Here is a 12,268-nt window from a genome sequence, read left to right as displayed (position 1 = left end):
CTCTAGTGTGTTGCTCTGGTGTTGCTCTGGTGTTACTCTAGTGTGTTACTCTGGTGTGTTGCTCTGGTGTTACTCTAGTGTGTTGCGCTGGTGTTACTCTACTGTGTTGCTCTGGTGTTACTTTAGTGTGTTACTCTAGTGTTGCTCTAGTGTGTTGCTTTAGTGTGTTACTCTTGTCTTACTCTAATGTGTTACTCTAGTGTTATTATAGTGTGTTACTCTAGTGTGTTACTCTAGTGTGTTACTCTAGTGTGTTTGTCTAGTGTTATTATAGTGTGTTACTCTAGTGTTATTATAGTGTGTTACTCTAGTGTGTTACTCTAGTGTTATCATAGTGTGTTACTCTAGTGTGTTGCTTTAGTGTGTTACTCTTATCTTACTCTAGTGTGTTACTCTAGTGTTATTCTAGTGTGTTACTCTAGTGTGTTACTCTAGTGTAATTATAGTGTGTTACTCTAGTGTGTTACTCTAGTGTTATTATAGTGTGTTACTCTCGTGTGTTCCTCTGGTGTTACTCTAGTGTGTTACTCTAGTGTGTTGCTCTGGTGTTATTATAGTGTGTTACTCTAGTGTGTTATTCTAGTATGTTACTCTAGTGTGTTACTCTACTGTGTTGCTCTGGTGTTACTCTAGTGTGTTACTCTAGTATGTTGCTCTGGTGTTACTCTAGTGTGTTACTCTGGTGTGTTGCTCTGGTGTTACTCTAGTGTTGCTCTGGTGTTACTCTGGTGTTACTCTAGTGTGTTGCTCTGGTGTTAATCTAGTGTGTTACTCTACTGTGTTGCTCTGGTGTTACTCTAGTGTCTTGCTCTGGTGTTACTCTAGTGTGTTACTCTAGTGTTGCTCTAGTGTGTTACTGTGGTGTTACTCTAGTGTGTTGCTCTGGTGTTACTCTAGTGTGTTACTCTAGTGTGTCGCTCTGGTGTTACTCTAGTGTGTTACTCTGGTGTGTTGCTCTGGTGTTACTCTAGTGTGTTGCTCTGTGTTACTCTAGTGTGTTGCTCTGGTGTTACTCTACTGTGTTGCTCTGGTGTTACTCTAGTGTGTTGCTCTGGTGTTACTCTAGTGTGTTACTCTAGTGTTGCTCTAGTGTGTTACCGTGGTGTTACTCTAGTGTGTTGCTCTGGTGTTACTCTAGTGTGTTACTCTAGTGTTGCTCTAGTGTGTTACTGTGGTGTTACTCTAGTGTGTTGCTCTAGTGTGTTGCTCTGGTGTTACTCTAGTGTGTTATTCTAGTGTTACTCTAATGTTAGTCTCGTGTGTTACTCCAGTGTTTTGCTCTAGTGTGCTGCTTTAGTGTGTTACTGTAGTGTGTTACTGTGGTGTTACTCTAGTGTGTTACTCTAGTGTGTTGCTCTGGTGTTATTATAGTGTGTTACTCTCGTGTGTTGCTCTGGTGTTACTCTAGTGTGTTACTCTAGTGTGTTGCTCTGGTGTTATTATAGTGTGTTACTCTAGTGTGTTATTCTAGTGTGTTACTCTACTGTGTTGCTCTGGTGTTACTCTAGTGTGTTACTCTAGTGTGTTGCTCTGGTGTTACTCTACTGTGTTGCTCTGGTGTTACTCTAGTGTGTTACTCTAGTGTGTTGCTCTGGTGTTACTCTAGCGTCTTGCTCTGGTGTTACTCTAGTGTGTTACTCTAGTGTGTTGCTCTGGTGTTACTCTAGTGTGTTGCTCTGGTGTTACTCTAGTGTGTTGCTCTGGTGTTACTCTAGTGTGTTACTCTAGTGTCTTGCTCTGGTGTTACTCTAGTGTGTTGCTCTGGTGTTACTCTAGTGTGTTGCTCTGGTGTTACTCTAGTGTGTTACTCTAGTGTTGCTCTAGTGTGTTACTGTGGTGTTACTCTACTGTGTTGCTCTGGTGTTACTCTAGTGTGTTACTCTAGTGTTGCTCTAGTGTGTTACTGTGGTGCTACTCTAGTGTGTTGCTCTAGTGTGTTGCTCTAGTGTGTTGCTCTGGTGTTACTCTAGTGTGTTATTCTAGTGTTACTCTAGTGTTAGTCTAATGTTAGTCTCGTGTGTTACTCCAGTGTTTTGCTCTAGTGTGCTGCTTTAGTGTGTTACTGTAGTGTGTTACTGTGGTGTTACTCTAGTGTTATTATAGTGTGTTGTGTTAGTGTGTTATTCTGGTGTTATTATAGTGTCTTACTCTAGTGTTTTGCTCTAGTGTGCTGCTTTAGTGTGTTACTATAGTGTGTTAGTTTGTTCTACAGTAACACACTAGACTAACACACTAGAGTAACACACTAGACTAACACACTAGAGTAACACACTAGAGTAACACTAGACTAACACTAGACTAACACTAGAGTAACATAAGAAAATAAAATGATTGAGACCCAGGTTTCTAGTCAGAAGGTAATATGATCTGCCAGCACATAGAAGAACTGTGATGATATTAAAAGTATTGTTGAAATAACACCAGTTCCCTGTGTTTTCTTCAGGTCTCCAGAGAAGACATTGTTCTTTGCACGTAAACCATTTCAATTTGTTTTGTTCTTCTGATGAAACACGCCTGAGTCTAAAGGGTTAACTGCAGTCCTCCCCTGTGTGCCACACCTTTTGGACACATTCTCTCTAATTCAATGCTTCGTTCATCCCCGTTAATTCTGTGTACACTGGGATTCGGAGCAGGGATTTACTAAACCAAACCACACTAGAAAACAAAGACCAAAAAAAAAAAAGAAATAAGGGAGAAAAAAGAAAGAAAAAAACCAGCAGCTGCCTGACTGAGTGAGCGGCTCTTCACCTTCCACACCCGACCCCCTGCACCGCCTCTCCTCCAGCCGTCGGTCCTACGTCACGGCTCCGGCCTTCAGCACATCTCCAGGTTGGAGAACTGAACAGCCGCTAGTTTCAGTTCAAACCTTCACCTTCATGAAGTCGTAGCGACCACACTGGAACGGCCACGCTCACGTTCACAGCCTCTATCACGCCGTTTCATCAAACGACTCCCTGCAGAAAAGTCACCACCTCTCAGCTCATCTTGTCGTGACAGGAAGGGGGTGGGTGTGTGTGTGTATGGAGGGGGGGGGGTGACGCTTTCCAACCATCATGTGCAATTAGCATTGACTGAAAAGTATTCCCCAAGGACACAGCTGCTCCTCGGTTAAGTCAAAACACACATCGTCCAGGCTACTTACTGCAGATTACGGCTGCAGTTCCAGGGCCAAAGAAAGCTGTTGATTATTACTGACGTAATGTATTCTAACAGACAGAGCCTTGACCTGTAATCCCCCCCCCACCACACCCCCACCCCTCCAAAATTAAGGGGCAAACACGGGTAATCTGAGTCAGCAAAGGAACCTCATTTTGCTCCTGTTGACTCTATCGGTCCATGTGCATGCCTGCAGCTCCCGTCCTCCTTCCCCCTGCCCATTCCCCAGCACCGCCTCACAGAGCCTCCCCACAGCCTCCCCACAGCCTGACCCAGTAACCAGCAGGCCTCCTCTCTGCTGGAGAACTCCGGCCGTATGCTCCCGTCTCTGGGCCCACTAGACACCCACAACATTACCACAGGAAAACACAACCTGCTCCTCTTTTAATGCACGTCTCAGTAAACGGTAATAATGCAGTGTCATGTTTTTTTTTTTTTTTAAGACAGATGAGATAAAGCCTTGCAATATGCAGAAGAACATGTATGTATGATTCATGAAGTAGACAACAGATTGAACAAGTGATCAGCTCATCTGCTAGACGTTGCTGGCTTGTAAATGTCGCCTCATTGTGTTGAGAAAGTGAGGAAGAGAATCAGATGAGACTCACCCCCTGGTTCCCCTTGAAACAAATGGATGGCTCACTTGATAAAGATCCCTAGAGGTGAGAAGAGGAAGAAATTAAAAAAATAAAATAAAACAAGAGTCATTGGATTGTGGCAAAGCAGCAATCGACATACTAAAAGTCAACAGCAAGACATTAAATGAAATTAAAGTTGCGCAATCGACACAGCAGTGGTGCGGCTCGTGCAGCCTGGAGCAGCAAACAGCTGACGGCTCGTCTTTCCAACGGTCGCAGCTCCAGTCCTGGAATGTTGGTCGGAACGGGTCCGGAGCGTCAAGACGCGACCACCGGGGGCCAAGTTAGAGACAAACTCCACGTTGCAAATGACTAGGAAATAAATAAAACCGCGCTCCACGAAAACAACTCGGGCTCCACACGGAGCAGGAGTCTGGTCGGCTAAACTTTGACAAGTGAGGATGGGTCTCGGCGGTGAGTCATGCGGTACCTTGAGGTTCTGGAAAGCCTCCAGAGCGCGGATGGCGGAGTCCGTCAGCTTGACGTGGTACAGCGTCCTGCCGGGGCCGCTCCTGCTGCTCTTCCCGCAGGAGAGCCCGTAACGGTGCTCCTGCCTGAGCGAAGCCATCGCCGGCTCGTCTGGCTGCCTCTCAGCCAAAGCCGCTTTCGCCTCTCGGCTCAGCTCCGTGCGCTCGAGCAGCGTCACGGCCGGGACGGGGCGGGGCGGGGCGGCGCGAGGCGGGGGGGGGAGGGGAGGGGCGGGGCGGGGTCGAGCGCTGCGTGCGCTGCGTGCGTGCGTGTGTGTGTGTGTGTGTGTTCTGTCGTCACACTCAGGAGTCCACGAGATACATTGACAATTAAATTTAGGAGTAAATGACGAGTTACAGTGATTAATGTGAATATTTGCACAATTTGCACAATGTTCCAAACACCCAGTGAGAGATTTTACCCTTTAAAAGTCCCATCGTATACAGCTTTTCAACAATTTCAAGTCGGAGTCGGAAGTCCAACAACTTTGTATTCAAAGTGTATTTCAGCCAGTCTGAAAGTCGTTCTCGTGACTGAGAAGGCTTTTTCTGTGCCTGTAAAGTTATCTTATCTTATCTTATCTTATCTTATCTTATCTTATCCTAGCTTATCTTATCTTATCTTAGCTTAGCTTAGCCTAGCTTAGATTAACTTAGCTTAGCTTAGCTTAGCCTAGCTTAGATTAACTTAGCTTAGCTTAGCTTAGCTTAGCTTGTCTCATCCTATCCTATCTTGTACTATAGGGTATTTTTGGGTACTTGCAATTTTACAAGCGTCTTTTCAAGTATGCAATTTTATCTATACTTAAGTGTTGTGCAGGAATTTTAACTACATTTAAGTATTCAACATAATTTCTACTCCCAAAATAAAATAAAAGTACCTTGATAGTATCTCTTGTATTTTCAGTGGTCCCTCTCAATTAGAATATTTTATCCTGGGACTGAAATTATTTTGAATTTGAGTGTTTTTGCTCCCTGGCCATGTTTAAACATACCTGGGTTTATACAAAAAAAATGGACATTTCCCCCCCTCTACCTTTAAAAAAAATATTAGATAGCCAATCAGAATCTCGGAAAAAAAAAACACCACATCACAAATTGTGACCTAAATATCTGCCGACCCCCCGTTAGACGCAAACAGAGACACGGGGGACGTCCAAAATGTCCCTCCTACCTCCTTATCTATCTACAGGCTTTTGGCCTTTATCACATTTTGTAACACAATTCAAGTCAAGTCCTTTATTAGGGACCTCGCCAACGGCTGGTTTTATCCTGTTTTTCCATCTATTAACTTCATTTTATTGTATTGATTGATATTGGGCAACACCATGTTTGAACCCTGTGATTAATTTTTTTGATTTTCATTGTATCGTGTTGTACTTTATTATAATGCAATGCACAGCACTTTGGACAACAGAGGTTGCCTTTAAGTATGGTTCATGAAAAAACTTTGACTTGACTGGATGATGCACAACCATATTGTGGTTACTGGCCTGACCAAAGGTTAATCATGGCGGTGTTGTTGTAGTATTCCGGGGCCATGGCTCCTGCTGATGCACACATGTTATTTTGGCCTATTTGATTTAATCAATCATTAGTAAAGTCCACTCCTTTCATCCACACATGCTGCCAGCTCACGGCTTCCATTCCTGCTGTCGTGCAAAACCTGCCGTAACACCTGTTGAAAGAAACAGATTGTTGAACAGATGAACAAGAAAAAACGGTTCTATACTTTGTGACAGATAAATCAAATGAAATTTCTGCTTTTGACTGCTAATGCAATCCTCTAAAGCAACACTACTGTACTGTAAATACTTTTAAATGAAAACGTTTACACACTTAGCTAAAATCCAATCCACCAATACTCACAACAGACAATTTAACCAATGTAATAAAAGTTGTACTTGAGTACCATGGGCCTGATAATGATAATGGCTGGAGTGAAAAAGCTCAGTCACGATGATAACTCCAGATCCCCAAAGCAGTTTTGCAGTCTGTCCTGACACCTGTTAGATTTGTACCCATTAAATTGAAACACAGTGTGATTGCTGAAGCGCTGCATTTTCGTTGCGGAAGTGTAACTCAGGGGTATTTATAAACCAGCGTCACAGGCAGACTGAGTTCAGGCAGAACTCTGGAGTTCTTACACTGAAGTGTGATTCAATTATAGTCAAAGTAACAAACACCTTCATGCAAATGTTGGTGATTTCTGACAAAGAACGAGCTCAATCCTTCATACAAGAAGCTGGATTTAATTAAGGGCACACCATTTCTGTTTAAGTAGTTTTGCAGCTGTCAAGCACACTTTTTTTTTTTATGTTTTTTTTTTTTTTTATAGCTTTAGGCATTAAGTTAAATATATATGTGTGAGTAGAAAAGACACCTGACAACAAAACAATGGTTTTCTGTTTAGTTTTTCGAACTTTGGTCTTTGCCAGTGAAAACTGGTTTAGAACGTGGTCATATTTTATGCATCAAATCTAACCTTCTACTTAACAAAATAGTTAAATAGATTAAAAGCTGAGTTTATTGGAAAAAGAACTAGTTTGAGACCGAGATTTTGATGGTCGAAGTATGAAAGCGGTGAGAAGGCCAAAGGTGTCTGAAGAAACCAGACATATTACATGACAGACCTCGAAGTGCGGCGTCCTTGAAGCAGTTCTTGCTATTGGCGTGTGCCGAGGGAGACGTTTCTGTTTTGACTCCTTTGTCGAATTTCCAATCTCACGGTGAACTTCCATCTGGTAGAAAAGCCATGACAATAATGGTGCGTGCATGGCACTGCGCTCAGCACCGTGGCAGGACTTACTGTGGATGATTGTGTGCCCAAAAAAAAAAAGAAAGAAAAGAAGAAGAAGCTTCCCAGCATGCCAAATGGAAGTGAGTCTGGGCCACTGTGAAATGAGAGTAAACACATCCTTAAAATCACTTTGCACACCATTTGGGTTTAAAACATACTTTATTGGTAATTCAATTGCGCCGTGTGAGCCCATGCTTTCGGCCAAGGAGCGTTGATCCTCTCTGCAGTGTGCCGTCCACCAAACAACTGGGGGAAGGCTGCAGGCAAACCGGCTTCAGCCTGAGAGAATGAATGAATGAATGCGGCCGTCTTATGCGTTTGAATGGAGCCAGTCTGTCAGCTCAGCAGGGTGCCAGTGAAGGCGGCAGCAGCACAACGACACAAGGTCGTCAATGCTCCGTCAATAGCCGCTGTAAAGGCCTACTTTATGGAAACACACCGTACTGGCAGGTTTCTTTAGCCCCGTTTCCACAGTACAGAAAGTGCAGGGAAGGAACGGAGCGTCATGGAGCGGCAAGGCGAAGTGCAGCCAGAGACAAATCTGGTGTGCGTTTCCTCCACGGAAAATAGGTTCAAATGTAGGCGGGGTTTAGAGCTCCACAGATATGTGACGTTGCAACAGTCGTCTCAGCCGGACGGCTGATCTGGACCTTAAAAATGCAATGTTTGGTAAACCAAATCCAAAAATAATCAAATGAGCCTCTTAAACTTTCAGCATGGTGACTATGAGAAGTGATGAGATGCTTGCTTGAAAACCTATGGCTATCTTTTTTTTATTCATTTCTTTTTTCTTTCAATCAAAAAACATTGTAGAGACCAACAGCCTCTTTCACAACATCAACATTTTATGGCTAAAAATCAATTTTGGCTGTGATCAAAACAGCCAAAAGTAATATGAAGACTGTGTTTGTCCATAACTTCTTCAATGCTTGCCTCACAGTGTCCACCTCAGTATGTGAACATTTTTTTCCCCTACCGCCTCAATTGGCCATTGGAAAAATGCAAAAATAAGAATCATGCAGGTTAGGATTGAATTTGTGTCAGTTTGTGTATAAACAGTTGGTTAAATGTTCCCGTATCTTCGGCTTCAACCACAGAGGGACGACACACACACACACACACACACACACACACACACACACACACACACACACACACACACACACACACACACACACACACACACACACACACACACACACACGAACAGAAGCAATAGTTCGCCACAAACCCAGATAAAGCAAAGTGACAATGAGAAAACCCTCACATGCAGTGGAAGATCATACAAATTCCACACAGGAAGCGTCCCAGGCCTGGACTCAAACCGGGGATTATCAGTGTGCGAAATGAGAGTGCTCAACACTCCACCACTGTGCACATTCTGATTGGTGCATGACAGGTTTTTGAAGGCAATTCCTTTATTAGACTGGTGAACATGCTAATTACAATAAGCGTGTCAGCGTGTCAGCTTCATGACTCACAGCACACAGTGAACAGAAATCTACTGATTATACGTGAATGGGCAACATCAGCTGAAGCTGTTATTGTTGAATTGCAATAGTTAATAACATGTTAGGACTGTTTACTAGCCGAGTTATTCATTATAGACTTATTTTATGTTTTCTACAGTGCTGACGGCCATCAAATTATTATCTACCAGGCAGGAGGTAAATGAGGTGATTTAACTATTACACCAAAGATACTGAAATGTGTGCAAATATAGTATTTCTTTGTAAATCATTTTGATGTACTTATAACCTTCGCCAAAAAAAATGCATATTAAAAGTTGACGGAAGAGAAAAAAATAAGAAGCGAGAAACCCGGTGAGTAATCCGGGTCTGTTTGCAAATAATCCTGCATGGAAAAGATGCTTAACCCGAGGAGCTAATGGGCTTAAGTATCTTTATTTTTGACAGCCTGTCCAACTTTCTTTTGTCTTATTGGCTAAATTTGCTCTGCGACTAATCGAGAACAGCAGTGGGTGATGTTGAACTTACTGGGGAACAGCCCGCCTGCCCTCTGTGAAGTTATTCACACACTGAATCCAACAGCACGGGCAAGTGAAACGATGAACCTTCTGACCAGCCGAGGCGTTTTCATCACCGTGACGCGGCCAAGAAGTGAGGGTGGAGGTTGGCAAAGCAGATCGACAAGAGAGCGACAAGTAAGCCTACTTAGGTAAAGTGCTGAGATCAATGAAACCACGTAACAGGAGGCTGAGCGGTTACTGCAGGTTAACACTGGACAGGTGGAGCTGAACCTTCACAGGTATGAATCGGATTTTTACTGTTTATTATCTGCAATTTAACTTGTTTTTTTGTTTCACCAAGAAGTTGGTATTGTCACATATGACATAATGTCTGTATGTAGTAATACTACGTGTAATAGAGTGTAAGATTATGAATCTGTGCTCATGCACAAGTGCACGTAGTGAGTGTCAATCAGCAGACGAGCAGTGGGAGATTAACCTATTTCAGCCCCTCCCTCTTCTTTACCTGCTCTTCTGTCTCCTCCACTCATTGTCTGGGGTTTTGCCATCTGCTGCGTGTGAAACCGCGGAGGTGTAGCACCCCCCCCCCCCCCCCCCCCCCCCCCGGGGAGTGACACTCCACACCTGAGGCCAATGACTCCCACGGCACCTGCAACTGGAAAACAGCACAGATTGTTCACCGAGCCGTCAGTGTCAGAGAAAAAACTGCCACCGGCAGGTTTAGTCACCCAGCGCCGCCTCACAGACTCTGGGGGCTTTTCCACCGGAAAGAGCCAGGGGCGAGTTCGGTTTCCACTGGAGTTATCGCTACTTACAAGGCGGGAGAGACGCCAACCGGCTTTCTGAAAACTACAACGAACACCGAAGTGGTTATCGGGAAAAAAAATTATAATAATGCGTGGGAACAATGTAATAAGTCGTTCCCCTCCGCTACAAGATGCTCAAATATTATTTTCTAACAGAACTTTATAAAGAAGAAACACTTTTGGTTCATCAGCAACTACAAACAAATGACATATTAATGCAAATGAAAGCTGGATTTTTTTTAGCCATAAAAGGAGTCTTTTAATGGCTTCATGTGAAAGAGAACTTTAATCAGCATGTGTTTACGCAGGTTTCCATTATAAATGGCTGTCGTGCTGCGTTCTATCATTCTACGCCTCCATTCCTCCTGATGCTGAAGCATTTGATTCAGACACGTGCAGAAATAAAGTGAAAGGAGCAGAAATTCACAATGTAATGCCCAAATGTTGAAAAATAAGCCCCAAACTCAGTTTTTTTGTTTTTTTATTTTCTCTCTGGTCCCTCCGGGGCTCCGGAATAAAACACCAATAGAGCAACAAGGAGACTCAATGTTTTCTGTCTCTTTGGTCTGAATTCGGGGTTCAGGCCCGACCACATGGAGCGACCCGGACCAAAGACAGGGTTAGGGTCTCCTCGTTGCGCCGTCACTGCCAAATTTGTGAAATCCGTGACGTATCGCGTTTTGGAGTGACGCAATGACGTGGCTCTCACTTGGCTCCGTTAATGGTGGAAAAACAAGCGGTTCTTTGGCGGTGCCTGGATTAGAACCTGGTTCTTTTCTGGTGGAAAAGCCCCCAGAGAGAACATGACGCTCCCCGTAGAGCAGCAGCACACGCCATCCAGAGGAGAAAACATGCACAAATATTACAGTGGAGGTGGTATTAGGAAACCACATTATGTGTTGTCCTTCCAAATTCAAACACGATGAAAAGCATCATATGAATTGTGACAATATTATGCTTTTTTGAAAAAAATAAAAAAAAATTTGTACCAAATACGTGCAGTTTATGTTGCTCCAATCCAGTCTGAACAGACGTCTAACAGTAAATAATTTGAATAAATGTTTCTTACGGTTTGATAACAGCATTTTTAGGGCAGCACACATGAGGGTGTGTGCTGGACGAGGCTGAAGCTGGACCAGAGTCTCTTCAGGGAAAAAACTGTTTCATTTAGGCAATTGTGATACAGTTGTAAGCTGGTTCTGTTTGAGCGCCTTCAAATTTGTCGATAGAGTAACGATGATTAACCTTTAAAATGTATACAGCATTAAAACATGCTATGGTGAATTTATTAGATGAACGCAAATGTATGAAATTGATCAGATATGGGCAGCAGGCACTGATACCGGTGAGACCATTCATGTTCACCATTTCAGTCACTCTCCAGTAGAAGAATGTAAAGAAAAAAGTAGTAATTCAAAGTACCTCACATGTTTATGTCACAACCAGCCTTCATCTATTTCATTTGAAAGATAAAAGCAGACATAGTCGCTAATCATTGAGCTGTTCGTCATCAGCGGCACGTTTCACTGTTAAACCCACCAAAGTTTGTACTAAGACAGAAGTAATGGCTCAAAGGCTGCGGCTCAGACTGGGTGTGTGCCATGCATGCATGAACACACACACACACACACACACACACACACACATGCACACTCTGTTATTTCAGCTGGCAGCGATGGTGTATCTGGCAGAGGGAGAATTTAGGGAAGGTATCGGGTTATGCGCATTAACGCCTTTTGTGTGAGAACGACGCTTCTCCGGGTGTCAACGCAACAGAACTCTTTACAGCGTTGTCTCGTGGACTTTAGTTCCTTCTCATTTCTGCCTTTTGCAGAATCACTTGATGAAGTCAAAGCTTTATTTTTCCAGCAACGCACGTGGAATCAAACGACAAAGTCAGTTACAACAATCTCTTGGTTTAAATGCTGACAATGGTGCAGTTTGTTTTGGGTATACAAGTGTGTGTGTGTGTGTGTGTGTGTGTGTGTGTGTGTGTGTGTGTGTGTGTGTGTGTGTGTGTGTGTGTGTGTGTGTGTGTGTGTGTGTGTGTGTGTGTGTGTGTGTGTGTGTGTGTGTGTGTGTGTGTGTGTGCTGCCCGACCAGAAAATAATGTCTCCCCAGTGTGTGATGACCGAGATCAAGCATGTTTTCTGAACTAGCGGTGAACACTGACGATTGTTTCCTGCAACTTGACTCAGTTCTGATGTGTGACTGACTTTTATCTCTCACCAGGGGGTGGAAATGTTACTCTACCAAATGAGGTGGGACTTGTTATCAAATGAGTCAAGACACAAGACACGCCCATGTTTGGGTCTTTAAATTCAGCATTTTGTTTTGAAAGGTGTTGAGACAAGACTCAATAACAAGCAGTTATGTATTAGTTCAGCCAAACGTATGCATGAGGTTGAAGG

The 12,268-nt window shown here is 43.5% G+C and overlaps 1 protein-coding gene across 1 annotated transcript in view; it reads right to left on the bottom strand.

The window, feature by feature from the left end:
- LOC308133620 (RNA polymerase II elongation factor ELL-like) overlaps positions 1-4,370 on the bottom strand; it is a 28,730-nt gene extending 24,360 nt beyond the window's left edge. Inside the window, exons 1-2 of the mRNA XM_080501082.1 lie at positions 4,225-4,370; positions 3,765-3,812 (exon numbers count right to left, since the gene is read on the bottom strand). Coding sequence (XP_080357208.1) covers positions 3,765-3,812; positions 4,225-4,362 — 186 coding nt within the window. The 5' untranslated portion in view covers positions 4,363-4,370. The remainder of the gene's footprint in view (positions 1-3,764; positions 3,813-4,224) is intronic.
- Between the last annotated feature and the right edge of the window lie 7,898 nt (positions 4,371-12,268).

Source organism: Blennius ocellaris (genome assembly GCF_963422515.1).
Source record: "Blennius ocellaris genome assembly, chromosome: 1".
NCBI classification, from domain to species: Eukaryota; Metazoa; Chordata; class Actinopteri; order Blenniiformes; family Blenniidae; genus Blennius; species Blennius ocellaris.
Note: the sequence above shows the minus strand (reverse complement) of the source record. Positions and strands in the feature narration are given on the sequence as shown.